The sequence below is a fragment of the Paroedura picta genome, chromosome 11 (assembly GCF_049243985.1).
Source record: "Paroedura picta isolate Pp20150507F chromosome 11, Ppicta_v3.0, whole genome shotgun sequence".
Taxonomy (NCBI): domain Eukaryota; kingdom Metazoa; phylum Chordata; class Lepidosauria; order Squamata; family Gekkonidae; genus Paroedura; species Paroedura picta.
In genome coordinates this window covers 66,818,091-66,841,647 of record NC_135379.1, presented here as the reverse complement: position 1 = coordinate 66,841,647, position 23,557 = coordinate 66,818,091, and the positions used below count along the sequence as shown (strand labels likewise).

General features: G+C 45.7%; 1 protein-coding gene across 1 annotated transcript in view; it reads left to right on the top strand.

Moving 5' to 3' along the window:
• The window catches only part of SPMIP7 (sperm microtubule inner protein 7), a 31,343-nt gene that overhangs the window by 3,747 nt on the left and 4,039 nt on the right, over window positions 1–23,557 (top strand). The window contains exons 3-8 of the mRNA XM_077303045.1: window positions 1,552–1,625; window positions 6,270–6,405; window positions 6,592–6,659; window positions 8,225–8,266; window positions 9,611–9,718; window positions 19,836–19,943. Coding sequence (XP_077159160.1) covers window positions 1,552–1,625; window positions 6,270–6,405; window positions 6,592–6,659; window positions 8,225–8,266; window positions 9,611–9,718; window positions 19,836–19,943 — 536 coding nt within the window. The remainder of the gene's footprint in view (window positions 1–1,551; window positions 1,626–6,269; window positions 6,406–6,591; window positions 6,660–8,224; window positions 8,267–9,610; window positions 9,719–19,835; window positions 19,944–23,557) is intronic.

Sequence of the window (23,557 nt, the reverse complement as noted above, 5' to 3'; positions counted from 1 at the left end):
TTCTCTGTCGTCCCCTTCTTCTTTTGCCCTCAGTTGCTCCCAGCATTAGGCTCTTCTCCAGGGAGTCCTTCCTTCTCATGAGGTGGCCAAAGTATTTGAGTTTCATCTTCAGGATCTGGCCTTCTAAGGAGCAGGCAGGACTGATCTCCTCTAGCACTGACCAGTTTGTTCACCTTGCATTCCAAGGGACTCACGAGAGTCTTCTCCAGCACCAGAGTTCAAAAGCCTCAATTCTTTGACGCTTGGCCTTCCTTATGGTCCAACTTTCACAGCCATACATTGCAACTGGGAAGACCATAACCTTAACTAGATGCACATTTGTTTGCAGGGTGATATCTCTGCTTTTTAGGATGCTATCTAGATTTCCCCAGGAGCAAGCGTCTTTTACTTTCTTTGCTGCAGTCCCCATCTGCAGTGATCTTGGAGTCCAGGAAAATAAAACCTGTCACTACCTTCATTTCTTCCCCATCTATTTGCCAGGAATTGAGAGGGCTGGATGCCATGATCTTCATTTTCTTGATGTTGAGTTTCAAGCCAACTTTTGAACTCTCCTCCTTCACCCGCATCAACAGGCTCTTTAGTTCCTCTTCACTTTCTGCCATTAGAGTGGTATCATCTGCATATCTGAGGTTGTTGATATTTCTCCCTGCAATCTTGATCCCAAATTGTGACTCCTCTAATCCCGCCTTTCTCATGATGTGCTCCGCATACAAGTTAAATAGGCAAGGCGATAGTATACAGCCTTGCCGAACTCCTTTCTCAATTTTGAACCAATCAGTGATTCCATGTTCAGTTCTCACTGTTGCTTCTTGACCTGTATATAAATTTCTCAAGAGGCAAAGAGATGGTATTCCCATCTCTTTAAGAACTTATACGTGGGTATATATGGTAATTGAATTTTACAGTTCTCTATTTCAGTGTTTTGTTCGGGGGGGGCACTGCAGTTGTAGTTAGTCCATTCTCCCAGTTTGGTAGCTGTTACCAAAAAAAAAATCAACTTTTATAAGAAATATAACCCCAAGAAGAAAAGGCAAACAATGCTGCCCCTCAGATAAAAGTAGAAACAGTAGGAGAAAGAAACAGTATACCCCAAAGCCCCCCCCAAACCCACCCCACCCCACCCACAGAAACCAAAAGAATAGTTTGGAAGAAGTGATTAAGAAGAAGAAGAAGTGATGGAAAAAGGGGGAAAAGATCAGAGTCCCTCAGTCAAACTGCTGATGTCTTACAAGCTGCCAGAGCAAGCTCAGCTTACAGTCCACATTTGCAAAAGGCAATGCAACGAGTGGCTGGCTGGAGTAGGCTTTTGTTTCAGTGACTGTAGATGCCTGCGTATCTGTCGGCAATTCCAGGCTTTTGGGAAAGTGACACTGTTTGGAAAAACAGAAAGAAGCCTCTGGCTCTGCAAAGACCCACAAGTGTAGCATTTCCTTTTTGTGGGCTATGCCACAAAATCCCACTTTCCTCGCTGGGTTGGGGAAGCAATCCTACATAGCACTACTTGTTCCATTTCCCTTTGCGTTTCTCCTTCTCCTGTGTTTTCTCATGCAGTCCAGTGATCCATCCTCTGAAGCCTGCCTAGATGAGAAAGCCCAGAAGTATATGTATACCACAACAACACAAAGGTCTGTAGCTAATCAAGGTTTGAAAACTCCATTTCCATGACCTGCTGGGGCTCCTGCTGAGAGTCAGCTCTACTGGTGGGTGGCATTGATCGCGTCAGTAAATGCTTTGTAATTTATTGGGCCGCTGTAGAAATCAGCTTGGATCCAACCAGCTTCTTGGCTGGGAAGAAAAGAAGGGGGGGGGTCTTCTTTGGCCACCTAAAAAGGGCTATGCTGAGAAAAGGGCTATGCTGAGAAAAAGGGCTATGCTGAGAGCTCAGACAACTGAGAGCATGTGGAGAGAGCTACTGGGGAGAGTTGCTGTTGACCAGGTGAGGCTATTGTTATGCCTGGGTGAGGTGATTGCTGGGTAATTGTTGGGAGGCTTAAAAAGGGCTACTCCTCACCAGAGGCGCGAGCCTTTGGCGCGAGCCGAAGGGCGAGAGACAAAGGGCTCTTGGCCTGTGGTTCTCGGCTGAGCAATTAGAATCAGTAGATTATATCAGTAGATTATATTTCCCTAGTACTTCCACTGCCTAGACATTACAATGGACCTCCAGGACACTCATCCCATCATCTGCAGTGAGTGTGACATGATTGCCTTCCTCCCAGAAGACAAGATGGACTACAGCTGCCCCAAGTGTAAGCTGGTAAGACTTTTGGAGGAAAAGATTAGGGCACTAGAAAACAGAATTATTACTCTGACCCAAAGTAAGAAAGGGGAGGAGTTCGTAGTCCAGAGCTCCGCAACATGGAATAAAGAGAATAAAGAGAATACAACCAGTCCTGAAGAGGACAAGGAGGTTGACCACAATAGGGAGCCTCTGCAGGCAGTTCGGAAAAAGACTGAACGGCGAAGGGCGAGACAGTTCTCGGGGCCTTTGGAGCTCCAGAATAGATTTCAGGCCCTTGCAGAGGAGGTGCAAGGGTCAACAAGGGAAGAGGTCCCAAAACAAACTCTAAGACAAAGGGAAGAGGCCATGGGGACAGAAGGTAATGGAGTTGAGAAGAAAAAAAAAAGGAGAGTACTGGTAATTGGAGACTCCCTGCTAAGAGGAATGGATCGCCATGTGGCTGGGCCCGACCCCCTAACCCGAGAGGTGTGTTGCTTGCCAGGGGCGAAAATTAAAGATGTTTCAGAAAGGCTGCCCAAACTCCTCAAATCTACGGATCGCTACCCATTTGTGATGGTCCATGTGGGAACGAATGACATGTCCCTGAATACCATCGCTCCTATTAAAAAAGACTATCAAGATCTGGGGAGGAAGCTCAAGCAAATGGGGGCACAAGTGGTATTCTCTTCAATCTTGCCTGTCAAGGGAAGAGGAATGCGTCGGGAGAGGAAGATAATGGAGGTGAATCACTGGCTGCGTAGTTGGTGCCGGCAGGAGAGATTCGGTTTCTGGGACCATGGGATAGGCTTTCTTGAGGAAGGCCTACTAGCACCTGATGGACTGCACTTATCGAAACTGGGGAAGAATGTGTTTGGCAGGAACCTGGGGAGATTCATCAGGAGAGCTTTAAACTAAAGCCACTAGGGGAAGGAGACGATCAACATAGGGAGTGTATGGAAGGAAAACTATCGGAGGCAGCCCAACCGGCAAGGCCAGCTCATAGGGAAGCAAAAGTAAAAGGATTCAGATGTCTTTATACTAACGCCCGAAGCATGGGCAATAAAAAGGAAGAGCTGGAACTTCTCATGCTGATGGAAAGGTATGATCTAGTAGGCATCACAGAAACTTGGTGGAATGATTCTCATGACTGGAATGTAATGGTGGATGGATATGAACTGTTCAGAAAAAACAGAATAGATCGAAGAGGTGGAGGAGTGGCACTGTATGTGAAGAAAGGGCTTACCTGTCAGGAAATTCTAGTGAAGGAGAGCATATCTACAGTGGAAAGCATCTGGGTAAAAATAAGCGAGGGGAAAACAAACAGTGTGGTGGTTGGTGTCTGCTACCGACCGCCTGACCAACGAGAGGATGTGGATGCTGCACTTTGTGAGCAGCTTGAGAAAATATGCAAACGGCAGGACCTTGTCATCATGGGTGACTTCAATTTCCCAGATGTGTGCTGGGAAACAAACTCTGCGAAGCGTCCTCAGTCATGCAACTTTCTGACCTGCCTGACTGACAATTTCATTTATCAAATGGTAGATGAACCCACAAGAGGTTCAGCCATACTGGACTTAATACTGACCAACAGGCAAGAGTTGGTGGATGAGGTGAAGGAGGTGGGGACCCTAGGGGGAAGTGACCATGTCCTCATAGAATTCCTTTTGAGATGGGGAGCCAAGGAAGCTTGTAGCCAGACGCGGATGTTGGATTTTCGTAGGGCAAACTTTAATAAACTCAGAGACATGATGAGTGTCATACCATGGACGAGAATGCTGGAAGGGAAGGGAGCATGTGAAGGGTGGGAGCTACTCAAACAAGAGCTATTGCATGCTCAATCAATGACTATTCCAGAAATACGAAAACACTGCAGGAGCTCTAAGAAGCCTATTTGGATGAACAGAGAACTTCAAGAGGAACTAAGAAAGAAAAGGAAAATGTTCAGGAAATGGAGGGAAGGACAGAGCTCTAAAGAAGAGTACCTACAGGTTACTAGGCACTGTAGATCAATCATCAGAAAGGCCAAAGCTGAGAGTGAGCTAAGATTGGCCAGGGAAGCCCACTGTAACAAGAAAAGATTTTTCAGTTACGTGAGGAGCAAACGTAAAGTAAAGGAGGCAATAGGCCCGCTGTTGGGTGCGGATGGACAAACTCTAACGAAAGATGCAGAGAAAGCAGAAAGGCTTAGTGCCTATTTTACATCTGTTTTTTCCCACAGGTCAAAGTGTTTAGGCACATCTAGAGATGGCTGTAGCCAAAGGATAGTGTCTGGGTGGCAGGTTAACATGGATAGAGAGGTTGTCGAGAGGCATTTAGCTGCACTGGATGAGTTCAAATCCCCTGGTCCAGATGAAATGCACCCGAGAGTACTCAAAGAACTTTCCAGAGAACTTGCACAGACCTTGTCCATCATCTTCGGAACCTCTTTAAGGACTGGAGATGTCCCGGAGGACTGGAAAAGAGCAAACGTTATTCCGATCTTCAAAAAAGGGAGGAAAGATGACCCGGGAAACTACAGACCAGTGAGTCTGACCTCTGTTGTGGGGAAGATAATGGAGCAGATATTAAAGGGAGCGATCTGCAAACATCTGGAGGACAATTTGGTGATCCAAGGAAGTCAGGATGGATTTGTCTCCAACAGGTCCTGCCAGACCAACCTAGTTTCCTTTTTTGACCAAGTAACAGGTTTGCTGGATCGGGGAAATTTGGTTGATGTCGTTTACTTGGATTTTAGTAAAGCTTTTGACAAGGTTCCCCATGATGTTCTGATGGATAAGTTGAAGGACTGCAATCTGGATTTTCAGATCGTTAGGTGGATAGGAAATTGGTTAGAGAACCACACTCAAAGAGTTGTTGTCAATGGTGTTTCATCAGACTGGAGAGAGGTGAGTAGCGGGGTACCTCAGGGCTCGGTGTTCAGCCCGGTACTTTTTAACATATTTATTAATGATCTAGATGAGGGGGTGGAGGGACTACTCATCAAGTTTGCAGATGACACCAAATTGGGAGGACTGGCAAATACTCCGGAAGATAGAGACAGAGTTCAACGAGATCTGAACACAATGGAAAAATGGGCAAATATGAACAAGATGCAATTTAATAAAGATAAGTGTAAAGTTCTGCATCTGGGTCAGAAAAATGAAAAGCATGCCTACTGGATGGGGGATACGCTTCTAGGTAGCACTGTGTGTGAACGAGACCTTGGGGTACTTGTGGATTGTAAACTAAACATGAGCAGGCAGTGTGATGTAGCGGTAAAAAAGGCAAATGCCATTTTGGGCTGTATCAACAGGGGCATCACATCAAAATCACAAGATGTCATAGTCCCATTGTATACGGCACTGGTCAGACCACACCTGGAGTACTGTGTGCAGTTCTGGAGGCCTCACTTCAAGAAGGACATCGATAAAATTGAAAGGGTACAGAAGAGAGCAACGAAGATGATCTGGGGCCAAGGGACCAAGCCCTATGAAGATAGGTTGAGGGACTTGGGAATGTTCAGGCTGGAGAAAAGGAGGTTTAGAGGGGACATGATAGCCCTTTTTAAGTATTTGAAAGGTTGTCACTTGGAGGAGGGCAGGATGCTGTTTCTGCTGGCTGCAGAGGAAAGGACACGCAGTAATGGGTTTAAACTTCAAGTACAACGATATAGGCTAGATATCAGGAAAAAGTTTTTCACAGTCAGAGTAGTTCAGCAGTGGAATAGGCTGCCTAAGGAGGTGGGGAGCGCCCCCTCACTGGAAGTCTTCAAGCAAAGGTTGGATACACACTTTTCTTGGATGCTTTAGGATGCTTAGGGCTAATCCTGCGTTGAGCAGGGGGTTGGACTAGATGGCCCGTATGGCCCCTTCCAACTCTATGATTCTATGATTCTATGATTCTATAATCCTGCCAGTTCAAAAAGCGTGAGGGATGGGGAGGGGGAGGGGAATATAGAAGAGAGGAGAGTTAGGCAACATGCAGTTCACAAGCTGGCCTCATCCGACCCATTCCTCTGTGCGCATAACCATTAAATCTATTTCTCTCTTTTATGTTTTAATTAACGTAATAGCGGATATGAAGAGGTTCCCTGGGACAGAATGTTACTACCTAAACCCCCACTGGATTCAACAATAGACGCAATGACTGATTGTGTTTCCCAGCGTTGTACACTGAAACAATACGAACCGGCACCAGAAGCAAGCCAGGTCAGCGGACTCTGCGCCCCAACCTCTTTGTTTAGTCAAGACTTTGTTTTGTTCGTAGGAATTGTAGTCCACAAACATCTGTCTCACAGGGTGTCTTTTGTGAAGAGAGAAATGGAAGGCCATTTGAAACACGTTCGGGCAGTGAGAAGCGGGGTATAAAAACCTTCTTTATGGTCATTGTTCTAGGTTGTTGGAGGACTCTGGGACAGATTTCAAACAAGAGACTTCACTGTGCCTCCCCTGCCAATTAATTTGTGAGTCTCAATTGTTGCTCTATTTTATTAATCAAAAACACCACCACTCTGGCTTCTGTTTAAGGTTCACACAAGATTTGTTTGACCAAAAAAAAAGCATTCCCTAAAGAATATCATTTGGAACACCTGAATTTTAAAACATGCAGCCTGAGCTGGTGCTAGATTTCAGTTGCATTCATGCTTGATATTGCACCCTGGATTCTGTTTCCACTAGTCTGGTGGGTTGGAAGCCATTTGCTGCCTGAATCATCAGAACCTGGTACTGTCCCATTTCTTGGGATCAGGTTCCATCTGACTCTTAAGCTACCATAAGAGGCAGGGACAGGTTGGGTTGGAACCCATCTCCACCCGAACTGGTGCCATAAACACTTTGCTCAAGAAAGACAAGATGCTGGATGTTATGAAGGGCTGTCTACCAGGACTCTCCAGCCAGTCTCTCCCTTGCCATAGCCTCGGGATGTCGCCCTAGGGAGATGGGGTGGGGCAGGGGACCAGCCCTAAATCCAGCAACATCACAGACTTCAGGTTCTGGAGGAGCAGATAGGAGGAAGGAAAGCCAGCACAAGATCCACTTAACTAGGCATGATGCCCAGTTGTTATGATGCGCAAGTACAGTTTGTGAAATGCTCCATTCATGCTGGTGACTGATCACAACTGTCAAGCAGCTTGAACCAATGGAGGACTCTAACCCCTGTCTGATACAGTTGTATCTGGCTCTCCACCATCTTGCTTTTGAGTGTCGCCAAGGTTAGGATAGCCGTGTTGCTTGCCTTGGCAGGCAGCCACTTGTCCTCTGCCGTGGTCCCTGTTGCTGCTCAATAAGATAGCAGAGGGGGAAAAATGGAGGGATGGCATCTCCCAATGCTGAGATGTCACTACCAGCAGTGTCTCCAGAAGTGATGCCACCATGTGTGGGACACTCTGGGATTCTCCTGAAACACTATAGTTTTTACCATTGAGTTTTGGGGAACTATCAGAGCATCCTGCACTGTGGTGATACCACTTCCTGTCAAGTTGCAAAGGATGCTTCAGGGTGCCATTTTACTATCTCCACTACAGCCACCACCTAGTCTCCCAAGGGTTGCTCTCTCCCCGCTGTTCCCCTTTTCCCCCCGTAGGCAAGGTTGCCCAGCAATGGAACAGACCCGCTCCCAAAAGGGGCAGCCTATGTTCCTCTCTGCTCAGAGCCTCTTTGGCTTGCTGGGAAAAGCATGCCATGACTCACGCTTAGGGCCGCCTGCCTGCCTGCCTGCCTGCCTGCCTTGGGGTCTGTACTGTCTGGAAAACCCCAGCCTCTCCAGATTCAGGAAGGCAAAATTTCTGCTCACGGATGCAGCAAGCAATGCCTGGCCCAGGCATCGGCAGTCGAGCTTCTATATGGCTTTTACCTGCCGTAAGTGAGCCCAGCCATTCAAGTGAGACCTCTGGATCACCTCAATGGCAGATGTATGACTTATGTCCCCTCCCCCATGGGTTATTCCTGCTTTTCTCCCTATTCTGGGTTATCCGTGTTACATTTGCAGAGAAGGGGTATCAATTTCAATGTGTATTTTCTCTTTTAACAGCATCAGCCCAAGTTCTCGAACTGAGCAGATCCCTTTGTACACGTAAGTGAAAGGTTCTTATGACTCCCTTATTCAGGAACCATCTGGAAAAAGGTTCCAGAGGGTTGAAATGAGAAGTGTGCATTTGGTCTAGCTGAGCCAAACGAAATACCGGGGGAAAAAAACCTTATTGGCTAATCAGGTACCAATATAGTTGAAGCCAAATAAACCCAAAAGCTTCAATTTGGCATTATTTGGCTATATCAAATTACCATTGCAGGGGGGAAAGAGACGTCTAAAGTTTAAAAGGGCACAAAGTTCAGTACTGGGAACTTTGCTGCCCCAGCTCCTGTCTCACACAGCGACTGACCAGTTCCTCTGGTTGGCCAACAACACCTTCCCCTGATAAGAACATGAGAAGAGCCCTGCTGAATCAGACGAGTAGTCCATCTAGCCCAGTACCCTGTCTCTCATACAGTGGCCAACCTATTCCTCCAGAGGGCAAGCAAGAAAGCATAGAGGCTTAAGTCTTCCCCTGAAGTTGCCTCAGTGACCATTTTTTATGGTCCACATGGTCCACATCTTCTGGACGCCAATTCCACGTTTTAATCAGCCTCTGTGTGAAGTAGTATATCTTTTTGTCTGTCCTGAACCTACCGCCCATCAGCTTCATTGGATGCCCTCGCGTTCTAGTATTTCAGGAGAGGGTGCAACATTTATTTTTGTCTCCCCACCCCATGCATAATTTTATTAACCTCTATTATGGTCTCCTTTAATCATCTCTTTTTTATCCTGAGACAGCTCAGCCTCTTCAGCTTTTCCTCATTGGGAAAGTGCTCCAAAATGCTCATCAGATTTAGATGTATTAATGCTGTCAAAAACCAAAGTACATTTGATTATTCAATTATTAATATGCATCAGATAAAAACGGGAACATTGATGAGGGCACAAAAATACGGCAACGATGAAATTACCCATTTTGTTTAACTTAAACTTTTTGTTTTCTATTTTTCAACTGCATTTGAAATCCACCTGTTGATCTGTCAAAGGAATCTTAGCAAGTGCTCATCTTCTTGGTTGCCGTCCTCTGTACTTTTTGAGATATGGGAGCCAGAACTGAATACAATATTCCAAACAAGACCGCACCATAGATCTATACAGAGCTATCATAACATCAGCCATTTTATTCTCCCTCCTGTCCAAATCACCCTTAACGAATGCAGTGCGGTATTTCCAGCCTGCCTTCCCGTTCATTTTGGGACATGCTGCGGAGTCCATCTCCATGTATCTTCTTGTGCCCCTCTTGAATAAATAACACAAAGTCTGGAGCTGGCTTTAGCAGCCTCAGCCAGCTGTGTGATCAATAATACATCTCCACCATGTGCTTCCCCCTCCCTTTCCATCCAGAGGCCATGTGGGCGCCAAGAATTTTGAGGACATCGACAATGCAAACGTCGACTTAATCATCCATGGCAGAGTGAGGATCGCCAAGCCTCGCTACGTAAAATCATCTTTGTGAGTAAACCTCATTCTTGTTGCTTAGTTTATCACGGCTGAGCTCTCTCCATTGAAAAGATGGGAGTCTCCATGGCATACCACCAGGTGGTAGACCAGTAAGGGAAACAGCCAGCATGGTGTTGGATTTTGCAAAGGCCACTTTGAGACTCCTTCGGGTAGAGAAAAGTGGCATATAAGAACCAACTCTTCTTCTTCAGTAATATCAGGGCTCTCTCCGCCTCACCTCCTTCACAGGGTGTCTGTTGTGGGGAAAGGAAAGGTGATTTTAAGCCACTTTGAGACTCGTGTACAGAAAAATGGAATACAAGAACCAACTCTTCTTCTTCAGATCTCAGGGCTTTCCCAGCCTCACCTCCTTCACAGGGTGTCTGTTGTGGGGAGAGGAAAGGGAAGGTGACTGTAAGCCATTTTGAGACTCCTTCGGGTAGAGAAAAGTGGCATATAAGAACCAACTCTTCTTCTTGTTCATCTATTTCTATAGCAATATAGCTATTTGTGTAGCAGTATAGGTATTTCAGTAGCAGTATAAAACAACAGCAGTGGCAGTATTTCTATAGCAGTATCACTGTTTCTATAACTATATAGCTACAGCAGAGGAAGTATTTCAACATCAGTACAGTGATTTCTATAGTAGTATAGCTACAGCAGTAGCAGTATTTCTATAGCAGTATCATTTTTTCTGTGGCAGTATACCTACAGCGGTAGTATTTCTATAGCAGTGTCACTATTTACCTATTATTATTGTTGTTGTTATTGTTGTTGTTGTTATTGTTGTAATTTTTATTATATTTATTTCCTGCCACTCTCGGCCAAGCGGGTTACAAAATATACTCCCCTAAAACCCCTATTTCCCTTAAAACCAACAATTAAAAACTACCCAACAACCGGCAGCAACCAGCATACCCGCCTCATTGGGGAATCAGGGAGAGGATGACCCCCATCAATGGCATATGGTGGGGAATTCCACCTTTTGGGAGGCCCATAGATCTTTTCTTTGCCCTGGCCTCAACCATAAACCTGGTGGAAGAGCTCCGTATTTAAGGCCCTGTGGAAAGCTGGAAGCTCCTGTAGGGCCTGCAGCTCTTCCGGGAGCTCATTCCACCAGGTAGGGGCCAGAACCGAAAAGACCCTGGCCCTAGTTGAAGCCAGGCAAGCCTCCCTGGGGCCAGGAATGACCAATAAGTTGGAGCCCGCGGAGCGCAAGGACCTGCGGGGGGCATAGGGCAACTGGCGGTCTTGCAGATATGTGCGTCCCAGAGCACATAAGGCCTTAAAGGTTAGTACCAAAACCTTGAACCTGATCCAGGCTGCAACTGGCAACCAATGCAGCTGCCTCAGCACAGGCTGGATGTGGGCCCTCCAAGATGTTCCTGTGAGGACCCTAGCACCAATTGCAATTTCCAGGTCAGAGACAAGGGTAGGCCAGTGTAGAGCGAGTTACAGAAGTCAATCCTGGAGGTGACTGTCATGTGGATCACCATGGCCAGATGCTCGGAGGATAGATAGGGCACTAGTAGCCTTGCCTGGTGAAGCTGGAAAAACGCCTGGAAGGCTACCTTCTTGACATGTGCCTCCGTGGAAAGTGAGGCATCCAAGGTCACACCCAGATTCCTGGCCTGGGGCACGGTGGTCAGTTGCATCCCTGCCTGGGTGGGCAAACGCGATTCCTGGCCTGCCCTCTTCCTACCCAGCCATAGGGCCTCCGTCTTGGAGGGGTTGAGTTTCAGGCAACTCTGCTCAAGCCACTCAGCAATGGCTTCCAAACAACTGGTGAATCAATCCAGGTGGGAGTCCGGGTGGCCGTCCATGAGGAGATAGAGCTGGGTGTCATCAGCGTACTGATGGCAACCCAGCCCAAAGCTCCAGACCAGCTGAGCCAGAGAGTGCATAAAGATGTTAAAGAGAGTGGGAGAGAGCACCATGCCCTAAGGAACTCTACAAAGGAGCTGATAAGGACGCGATAACTCTTCTCCCACTGCTACCCTCTGGCACCGATTGTGGAGGAAGGAGGGCTTCCTCCACAAGGCTGAGGGCTGAGCCCCATATCCCCGTCACGGCAAAGCAGTGGGCCAATAGCTCATGGTTGAACACGTCAAGCATGGCCAAGAGATCAAGCATCACAAGAATGGCCTAACCGCCCCATCAAGCTGGCACTGGAGATCATCCAGGGCAACCAACGCCATCCCCACCCCGTGGCCAGAATGGAAGGCTGATTGTTATGGATCCAGCGCCGAAGTTTCTTCCAAAAATGCTAGGAGCTGGTCCCCTGCGGCCCTTTCAACCACCTTACCCAGAAACGCAAGGTACAAAACTGGGTGGTAGTTGGCTGGGTCCCGCGGGTCCAAAGATGGTTTTTTAAGGAGAGGACAAACCATTTTACATTTTACATTTCTAGACTGCCTGTCATCTGTCAACCCTGTCATCTCATCTCATTTATAAAATTATAAGATTAAAACAGATAAAAAGTTAGAATCAGTAATACAATATAATTTGTAATACCAAAACTATAGCACTAGATGCTTACTGTCCTTGTCATTTGAGGAGGGCTAACAAGAGTGAGGAGTTGGGTATGTTACAGCAGGGGAAGCCCATTGACTTTCAAATTATGTACTTGTCCAAACTGGCCATAAGCCTGGTGGAAGAGCTCCATCTTGCAGTCCCTACAAAACTCTACTAGTTCCAGTAGGGGCCCTGGCCCTGCTTGAGGCAAGCCAGACTTCTTTGGGGCCAGGGACTACAGTCAGTTCACAGTCACTCAGGAAAGTGCCCTTTGGGGGACATATTTTCCCATCCAACTACTAGCCAGGGCTGATCCTCCTCATCTTCCAAGATGCAACAAGATCAGGCTAGCCTGGACCATCCAAGTCAGGGCAAAGGATTTTATTTTACGGATTCCTTTGGATGTTTAGACTAGGGTCCCCCATATACCCTGTCCCCTCTCCAAAGAATCTTAGAAACATCCCTCCAGTTACAGCCAACACATTTTTCTTGCTGAGTTCATATGAATACAAATGGCCCACCCTCCGTCAAAGGTCTGTTTGCTAGAGTTCATGTTTGGGATGTGCCTTCTGACGGTCAGGAGAAAGAATTAGGAGGGTGCTCATGCACAGATGCAGCAGACGCCATGTAGTTATTATGTTTGGCCACTAGATGTCCTCTGGGCACACTAAAGCTTCTTCTTTTTTCATCCCTTCAAATCCGCTCTTTTTTAGCCAGTGTCTGTTTGAAAAAGGTCCATAGAAGGGAGCCCATTTGCAAACCACAGTATGACCACACCTGATTTTCCAGGCCATAGACCCCAAGAACTGTCCCAGAAGTATATATTTCTTCAGCTTCAAGTTAAGTCACGGAAAGTCAGGGGTAGGTCTAAGGGTTTCAATCACCCTGTGGCCAGAAACCAAGTAGGTTGCACCCGCAAGCGAACTGTAGCAAGGATCCTTGCTTGCACAAAGCAAATAGTTTCTAAGGCCAAATGGCAGGGTCCCTTGCAAGGATCCTTCAGTCAGAGTTCCAGAAAGGATGGCAGGGAGCAGGTGTGATGTGCGTGGGGGCTGGCAACCTCACAGCCCTTCCCCCACTCATTCCTCCCCATTAATGTTGTACAGGAAATCGGCCTCTGTCCAGGCCCCGTTTTCCCCATTAACTCTTTGGACACGTGTAAAACGAAAGAGTTTTGAGAGGGCTGCGCCCTCAGATGGTGGAGGAGGGTTCCCCAGACATGGAGCTTTAAGGATTAAAGGGCAGTGTAAAAGACGTGGCAGGAGCAGAAAGGGCTGGTGTGGATCAAAATGCAGGGGCCAAGAGACAAATTTGTGCGACATGTTTAGCTCTTAAAGGGATGTGTAGGTTGACTGAGAGCCAGATGCTTTTTACAGGAGTCTCAAAGTGACTTTCAATTGTCTTCCCTTCCTCTCCCCACAACAGACATCCTGCGAGGTAGATGAGCCTGAGAGAGCTCTGAGAGAACTTGGATTGTCCCAGGGTCACCCAGCAGGCCTCAGGTGTCTCAAATCACCTTCCTTTGCTCTCTGCACAATAGTTACCCTGTGAAGTTTGTGGGTCTAAGAAAACAGCCTGCTCCCCACTGCTCAGCTGTTTCACTTCTTTGTGCAGTCCCATTAAAGTGACACACAAAACAGTCCCAAATCTGTTGAGTGGTGGGGAGGCAAATCCAGTCACTCCACTGTTTTTGCAGATTTTGTGGTCAACATGATGCAGAGATTTAAAGGGACCTGGAGTCCCTTTAAGCTTCTGCTTTCTGCTCTATCAACTACCACAAACTGCCACAAACAGCTTTAAAATTTTGTGTAAGGTTGTAATGGTAGACCCTCCATCAAGTTCAACTCCCGAACCGTGAATGTGGCAAAATTTGCAATAAATTTTGCATTGTGCTTTGGTTTGTATCCATCCCAAGACACAACTCATTCCCTGTAGACAGTCTCAGTATCTAATAATTACATAATGCACATTCCTGGGCCATGTCTGAGTCTACCACCAAGACAATTCCTTGTTGGCTGTATACAGGGACCTACTTTGCATTGGAAGGGTGTTTAGGCCTCCCTCCCCATACCATTTTCACAGAAGGAACAGTCCCAAGATACTCTTTCTTCCAGTGGGGGCATTGATGTGGTAGATGGTGGTTTCTCCAATGGGACAGATAGAGCTTCAGTGCGGTTAAGTTAGAAGAACAGTGATGCAGAGGAAGGCACCAGCACCCTCTCTGAATTGGTCCCAATCCAAATCAGCCCCTTTTTACACTTCTGGGAACTGAGCTTCTAGTAGGGAATTTGATTGAGGCCAGAAATTTAACACTGAGGAAATGCTTGCCTTCCTCCTCAGAAACCCCACTCACAAATTATGAATCCACCCGGTAAATTATCCCCCCTCTGTAATTTTATTTGTGTGGTAGCTTTGAATAATATAATTTTAATCTCAAATTTATATACTAATTATATTTATTATGTAAAGTTTATTATTTTGTATATTTTATTGTGTTTTTACTTGCCCTGAACCAATTGAGGAAGGGAGGGCTAGAAAAACTAAGTCTTATTATTGTTGGTCTTGTTGTTGTTGTACTTGTTGTTACTAATGCACAACTGAGTGAAAGTCCCCATGGCAGTCCTGACAAGGGACTTCATAAGCAACCTAAGGCATTTGGGTCTGGGACATAGTTATCCTAGATAAGCTTGGTGTAGTGGTTATGAGCACCGACTTCTAATCTGGCGAGCCAGGTTTGATTCCTCGCTCCCCTGCTTCCAGCCAGCTGGATGACCTTGGCCTCACCACAGCACTGATAGATCTATTCTGACTGAGCAGTAATATCGGAGCTCTCTCAGCCTCACCTCCCTCATAGGGTGACTGTTGTGGGTAGAGGAAAGAGAAGGCGAATGTAAGTTGCTTTGAAACGTCTTCTGAAAAAGAAAAGCGGCATATAAGAACCATACATACATACAATCATACAATAATAGAGTTGGAAGGGACCTCATGGGTCATCTAGTCCAACCCCCTGCACTATGCAGAATACTCACATCCCAGTCGCTCATCTACTGTAACCTGCCCGCCATTTGCCTTCACAGAATCAACCGTCAGATGGCAATCCAGCCTCTGTTTAAAAATCTCCAAAGATGGAGAACCCACCACCTCCCAAGGAAGCCTGTTCCACTGAGAAACCGCTCTGTCAGGAACTTCTTCCGGATGTTTAGATGGAATTTCTTTTGAATTAATTTTTTTTATTTATTATTATATAAAGCGTTTACAAAAAGATAAAAAAGAAAAAAGCGACCAGCTAGTAATTATTAAACATATTATAGTATAGTCTGATATTATCTTAAGAAGTATGTAGTCAGTTCCCATTGCATGTTAACCCTAACCTAACAGTTACTGCTGTCTTTCTTAAGAAAGTCCAGGTAGTTGCTTCACTGTTTCATCCCATTCGTTCTGGTCTGTCCCTCTGAGGCAAGAAAGAACAATTCTGTTCCCTCCTCCATATGGCACCCTTTTAAATACTTGAAGATGGTTATCAAATCCCCTCTCAGTCATCTCCTCTCCAGGCTAAACAGACCAAGCTCCCCCAACCTTTCTTCATACATCTTGGTCTCCACACCCCTCACCATCTTTGTTGCCCTCCTCTGGACACGTTCCAGTTTGTCAACATCCCTCTTCAAATGGGGTGCCCAAAACTGAACACAGTACTCCAAGTGAGGCTGAACCAGAGCAGAGTACAGTGGGTACCATCACCTCCCGTGATCTGGACACGATACTCTGTTTGATACAGCCCAAAATCCCATTCACCTTTTTAGCCACTGAGTCACACTGCTGACTCAGGTTCAATGTATGGTCTACTAAGACTCCTAGATCCTTTTCACACATGCTACTGCCAGGACAAGTCTCCCCCATCTTATATCGGTGCATTTGGTTTTTCCTACCTAAATGCAGAACTTTACTTTTGTCCCTATTGAACTTCATTTTATTCAGTTTAGCCCACTTCTTGAGCTTATCGAGATCCTCCTGTATTCTGTTGCTGTCTTCAGTTGTGTTTGCTACCCCTCCCAGTTTAGTATCATCTGCAAATTTAATAAGTATCCCCTCTAATCCCTCATCCAAATCATTTATAAATATGTTGAACAACACAGGCCCCAGGACAGATCCTTGGGGTACTCAACTTGTCACTCTTTTCCAAGAAGATGCTGAACCATTAACAAGTACCCTCTGGGTACTATTTGTCAACCAGTTATTGATCCACCTGACAGAATTAGGTTCTATACCACATTTTACCAACTTGTCAACAAGAATATCATGAGGAACCTTATCAAAAGGTTTACTGAAATCCAGATAAACTATGTCCAAGGCATTCCCCTGATCCAGCAAGGTAGTCACTTTCTCAAAAAAAGAGATAAGGTTGGTCTGACATGACTCGTTCTTGCGAAGCCCATGCTGAGTCTAAGAAATCACAGCTCTCAGTTACAGCTGCTCAAGGACTGAGTGTTTGATTATTTGTTCCAAAATTTTGCCAGCTACAGATGTCAAGCTGACGGGTCGATAATTACCTGGATCCTCCTTTTTCCCTTCCTTGAAGATGGGGACAACATTTGCTCGCCTCCAATAATTTGGCACCTCACTTGTTCTCCAAGAAGTGTCAAAAATAATGGACAGAAGTTCAGAGATGACATCTGCAAGTTCTTTTAATACCCTTGGATGCAGTTCATCTGGCCCAGAAGACTTTGTTTCATTTAAAGAAACTAGGTGTTTGTGGACTGTTCCAACAGTGATCCTAGGCCACCATTCCCGTCCCCCGTGTTGTGTTACGTTTTTGCCACATTGATCACTATTTCCCTCACAAGAGAAGACCGAGGAGTACCAACTCTTCTTCTTTATCTCTATAGAGATGGAGGCTTTGACAGGCTGCACTTTTAAAAGCTTAGAAGTGCTGTACAAATAGGTAAATAATTGTAAAGAATTAATTCATCCCAGAGCCAGAAAGCCTTGAATGACTGTTCTGAGAGATCTGATTGGTTAGCATCAACTGAGCACAGAGAAACTTCTGAGCTGGATGCTGAAGAGGAGAATTGATTTAACACAGACAGGAGAACTGGGGAAAATTGGTAAGGACGAGTGGATAGTTAGATGGATATTCCTGTTTGGGCCAAAAAAAGTGAAAGATCTTCCAGAGAGAAAGAAAAGCCCTTACCCAGTCTAAACAGGGCGATAGCTCTGAAGTGTTTACGAGAAGGGGTTTGGGTACTGGAAAGAGTCCACCCGCATTCTAAAAACCAAAAGAGTCAGAGAATACTCAAATTATTTCAGGATATACTGGAACAAAAGCCACTCAGCATAAAGATTTTAAGCAACTGTGAATAGGTTATCCCCCTCCAAAAATTAAGCCCCCACATTCCGGGTTCATCCCACTGCCCACAGCAATTCTGCAAAGCACCGTGTCCTGCTGTCATCTTAACAGAGAGCCATGAATCTGTTCATTTCTTGTCCCCCTTTCGAAAAGAAAGCTGCCAGCCACAGCCATCCTCATTGGCGGCCGATCCAGGTTTGCACGCTCTAAAGGTTAGGGCATTTTACAAATAAAAAATTCTCTGCAGTGTGTAATGAGAATTCAGGTGTCCCCCCGTCCTTACGCAGTGATTAGATGTGCGTTAATTTCCAGTATATTGCCAGGTATAATGGAATTTCATGCGGCTGATCTTCATCCTCCATTCTTCGAGCCAGGTTGTTGGTTCCACCTGACTTGACAAAGTTATCTTATAAGTGAGGCCACTCTGCGGATTATTTTAAAATACAAGAGTAAATGCAGCTGGCATTCTAGAGGCGCAGGTTTCTTTTCCACCTCCTAGGAACTGCTAGAAATCATCACCCTAAAGTAGGTGTGCTCTAACCTCATCAGATCTTGGAAGCTAAGCACGACCTGCCCTAGTGAGTACTTGGGTGGAAGACCACCAAGGAAGTCTATGGTTGCTGCACAGAGGCTGCACAGTGTGAACCACCTCTAAGAGGCCCTTGTCTTGAAAACCTGTAGGGCAGTGGTGGCCAGACTATGGCTCTCCAGATATCCACAGACTCCAATTCCCATGAGCCCCTGCCACCTTCAGTTACTTTTGTAGATGCTTGGGTTCCACCTGAACAGTTTTCTAGGTGGTATGGAATTACTTGACCATGCGGCTCTTATTCTGAGACAGATGCACATGTTGATCTAATGTAAGATAGTTAAACCTCTTCCAAATATTTTGATTTTTTTAAAGCATTTTTTCTGGATGGGTTAGTTTGCCATACAAAAAGTAGAGCTTCTGGCACTGAACAAGTCTTGTGATGACAGCCAGTGTGGTATCACTGCTCAGTCATCAGGCTAAGAGATGGGAATTCTGGGGGCCATTCTGCAGAATAACCAATGTTGCTAAATGTTTGCAGTATGGAGAAACGCTATATATAATAAGGGGAATTTCATCATTCTTCACCAATTCTAGTGGAATATTGAAGTCCCAGTAGCGGCCTATTCATTCCCCACAGATTTCTGGTCTCGCCGGAATCACAACAAAGGAGGCGATATTTTTCTGCGCTTCTTCCTGCCCCTGGCTGTCAATCAAACAGAACAGCCAATGAACCATTATGTTTGTGGTCCCGAAAAGCCCCTTTCCCTTTAAAAACTGTTTTTTAAAAACCCGAAAACACCAGTAGCAATGAATATTTGTTCATTCAGTGTCTCAGAAACACCATTTTCGCTGGCGTAGGAGCTGGTGCTTAATCGTTTACACGCTCTTCAAGTAAAAAAAAAAATTCCCCCCGCAATGGGTGCAATTTCTGGCCAAAATTACGGGCAGTGTCGAACAGGGGGCTATGCTTGGAAATGTTAAAGACAATTGCAGAAGGGAGCTTTGTTTTACTGTTAAGCACTTCTGTGGAGGGACTTCAGCCAAAGAAGCCTCGCTTATTTGTTGCTTTCGGCGGTTTTAGGGGGAAAAAATGACGATCGCATCTCTGGAAGCTTGGGGGCAAGAGCTAGGGAGGGGCATTCTTATACCGCTATTTTGAGAACGCACATGTCTTTCGCTGATGTGTTGCAGTTTGTGCTCAGAAGTGTAGCGTTTTTTTGGGAGGGAATCCAGTTTTCTGGATTTCCCCCTAAGTGCTATAAAATTCCAATTGTTGCTGGAGTTTGGCGGATGTTTTGCAGTTTGTTTATGACGTCATGCGGAACATTAAATTAATAGCATTTACAAAAGGTAAGACTTTGGCTACATTTAAGTTGTGCGGAATGGACCTGGGATTCGAATCCTCACACGAGCCATGGAAGCTTGCTGGGTGACGTTGGCATACACACTCTCTGGTGAACCTAACTCACCAGGTTGTCGCGAAAACACAATGGCAGACAGGAGAATATTGTATGCCGCTTTGGGTCCCCACTGGGGTATCAATGAGGTAAAACAAATGTTTCATTTCTGCTTTGGTGTTCTTCAGATTCCCCCCCTCCAACTGTGCCTGCTGCATCTTCCCTTCCCCAACAGCTGCCCTCGCCAGCATCTTGGCCTTAATTACTGCTATTGGGAAGTCATTATTTCGAGCCTGTGCCCATTTAATCAGTTCCTCTGCTCCTCCCTTTCCCTTCTCTCAGCTCTCTCAACACTTCTGGATACACCGGCAAGGTTCATTGGTCAGCTACCCAGCCAGCAAATTCTAATCTCCCACCAACATCACCAGCCACAATTTCACGAATGCGTGGGTAAGTGTGAGGCACCTTACTTAATTTGCTCAGATACCTTTGAAGGAGAATCCTAATTATGGTTATTTCATTAAAGAACAATTAAATAATAAGCATGACATTTTAGGGAGGAGGGTTTGTGTGTGGTGTGGGGAGGGAGAGAAACCAGGAGTCAAATCCCAACTTGAAGCTCTTGACATTCTCCAGTGTGCAATCCTGTTTGATAGATTTCCTTCATATTTCCCTCTGAAATTTGGCATAATTTTTTAGAAAATGACAGGTGAAAATAAGTTCCAAACCACAGAAGCCCTCTGTCAGAGAGATTTGCATCCTGTTGGCGTAGATAGGATGGTCAGAAAAAAGAGGAGAAAAGACTTAACCCCCACTCCCCAAAAGGAACTGGGATCAAGAATCCCAAAAAGCTTAAAGCAATATAATAAATGCAATGTATAGAAAAATGAAAAATATGAAATATATGAAAATGCATGAATTTATTTACGAAAGTTAAAAGTGCTATAAGGCCTTAAGTTACAGTCTTACTAAGATGGTGACTCTGTAGGAACATCCCTTGCTGTGTCCTGATCAATAAATAATTAAAAGGTAAAGGTATCCCCTGTGCAAGCACCGAGTCATGTCTGACCCTTGGGGTGACACCCACTAGCATCTTCTTGGCAGACTCAATACAAGGTGGTTTACCATTCCCTTCCCCAGTCATTACCGTTTACCCCCCAGCAGCAAGCTGGGTACTCATTTTACTGACCTTGGGAGGATGGAAGGCTGAGTCAACCTTGAGCCGGCTGCTGGGATTGAACTCCCAGCCTCATGGGCAGAGCTTTCAGACTGCATGTCTGCTGCCTTACCACTCTGCGCCGCAAGAGGTTTTCAATAAATAATTAGCTATGGTGTATTCCATACAACACATGTGATTGGCTCCACACCATAGGTTAGATCTGGTTCCCCAATCCCCTCAGAAGAGAACCTGGCCCTCGGGCTGAACCACGGCGGATAGGGGATGAGGTGTTTAAAATCTTTTAGAGTAGTGATTGCTGTCTGCTTGGTTTGTGAAAAGGGCTGTTTTATGGGGGGGGGGGGTTTATGGAAACTATTGTTTTTTTGTTTGTTTTTTTAGAATCATAGAGTTGGAAGGGGCCATACAGGACATCTAGTCCAACCCCCTGCTCAACGCAGGATCAGCCCTAAGCATCCTAAAGCATCCAAGAAAAGTGTGTATCCAACCTTTGCTTGAAGACTGCCAGTGAGGGGGAGCTCACCACCTCCTTAGGCAGCCTCTTCCACTGCTGAACTACTCTGACTGTGAAAATTTTTTTCCTGATATCTAGCCTAAATCGTTGTACTTGTAGTTTAAACCTATTACTATGTGTCCTCTCCTCTGCAGCCAACGGAAACAGCATCCTGCCCTCCTCCAAGTGACAACCTTTCAAATACTTAAAGAGGGCTATCATGTCCCCTCTCAACCTCCCTTTCTCCAGGCTGAACATTCCCAAGTCCCTCAACCTATCTTCATAGGGCTTGGTCCCTTGGCCCCAGATCATCTTTGTCGCTCTCCTCTGTACCCTTCAATTTTATCTACGTCCTTCTTGAAGTGAGGCCTCCAGAACTGCACACAGTACTCCAGGTCTGGTCTGACCAGTGCCTTATACAATGGGACTATGACATCTTGTGATTTTGATGTGATGCCACTGTTGATACAGCCCAAAATGGCATTTGCCTTGTTTACCGCTGCATCACACTGCCTGCTCATGTTTAGTTTACAATCCACAAGTACCTCAAGGACTCGTTCACCATTGACAACAACTCTTTGAGTGCGGTTCTCTAACCAATTCCCTATCCACCTAACTATCTGAAAATCCAGATTGCAGTCCTTTAACTTACCCATCAGAACATCATGGGGAACCTTGTCAAAAGTTTTACTAAAATCCAAGTAAATGACATCAACCGAATTTCCCTGATCCAGCAAACCTGTTACTTGGTCAAAAAAGGAAACCAGGTTGGTCTGGCAGGACCTGTTGGAGACAAATCCATGCTGACTTCCTTGGATCACCCAATTGTCCTCCAGATGTTTGCAGATCGCTCCCTTTAATATCTGCTCCATTATCTTCCCCACAACAGAGGTCAGACTCTCTGGTCTGTAGTTTCCTGGGTCATCCTTCCTCCCTTTTTTGAAGATCGGAATAACGTTTGCTCTCTTCCAGTCCTCTGAGACATCTCCAGTCCTTAAAGAGGTTCCGAAGATGATGGACAAGGGCTGTGCAAGTTCTCTGGAAAGTTCTTTGAGTACTCTCGGGTGCATTTCATCCGGCCCAGGGGATTTGAACTCATCCAGTGCAGCTAAATGCCTCTCGACAACCTCTCTATCCATGTTAACCTGCCACCCAGACACTATCCTTTGGCTACGGCCATCTCTAGATGTGCCTAAACCCTTTGACCTGTGGGAAAAAACAGATGTAAAATAGGCACTGCCTTTCTGCTTTCTCTGCATCCTTCGTTAGAGTTTGTCCATCCACACCCAACAGTGGGCCTATTGCCTCCTTTACTTTACGTTTGCTCCTCACATAACTGAAAAATCCTTTCTTGTTACAATGGGCTTCCCTGGCCAATCTTAGCTCACTCTCAGCTTTGGCCTTTCTGATGATTGATCTAAAGTGCCTAGTAACCTGTAGGTACTCTTCTTTAGAGCTCTGTCCTTCCCTCCATTTCCTGAACATTTTCCTTTTCTTTCTTAGTTCCTCTTGAAGTTCTCTGTTCATCCAAATAGGCCTCTTAGAGCTCCTGCAGTGTTTTCGTCTTTCTGGGATAGTCATTGATTGAGCAGGCAATAACTCTTGTTTGAGTAGCTCCCACCCTTCACATGCTCCCTTCCCTTCCAGCATTCTCATCCATGGTATGACACTCATCATGTCTCTGAGTTTATTAAAGTTTGCCCTACGAAAATCCAACATCCGCGTCTGGCTACAAGGTTCCTTGGCTCCCCATCTCAAAAGGAATTCTATGAGGACATGGTATCTTCCCCCTAGGGTCCCACCTCCTTCACCTCATCCACCAACTCTTGCCTGTTGGTCAGTATTAAGTCCAGTATGGCTGAACCTCTTGTGGGTTCATCTACCATTTGATAAATGAAATTGTCAGTCAGGCAGGTCAGAAAGTTGCATGACTGAGGACACTTCGCAGAGTTTGTTTCCCAGCACACCTCTGGGAAATTGAAGTCACCCATGATGACAAGGTCCTGCCGTTTGGATATTTTCTCAAGCTGCTCACAAAGTGCAGCATCCACATCCTCTCGTTGGTCAGGCAGTTGGTAGCAGACACCAACCACCACACTGTTTGTTTTCACCTCGCTTATTTTCACCCAGATGCTTTCCACTGTAGATATGCTCTCCTTCACTAGAATTTCCTGACAGGTAAGCCCTTTCCTCACATACAGTGCCACTCCTCCACCTCTTTGATCTATTCTGTTTTTTCTGAACAGTTCATATCCATCCACCATTACATTCCAGTCATGAGAATCATTCCACCAAGTTTCTGTGATGCCTACTAGATCATACCTTTCCATCAGCATGAGAAGTTCCAGCTCTTCCTTTTTATTGCCCATGCTTCGGGCGTTAGTATAAAGACAT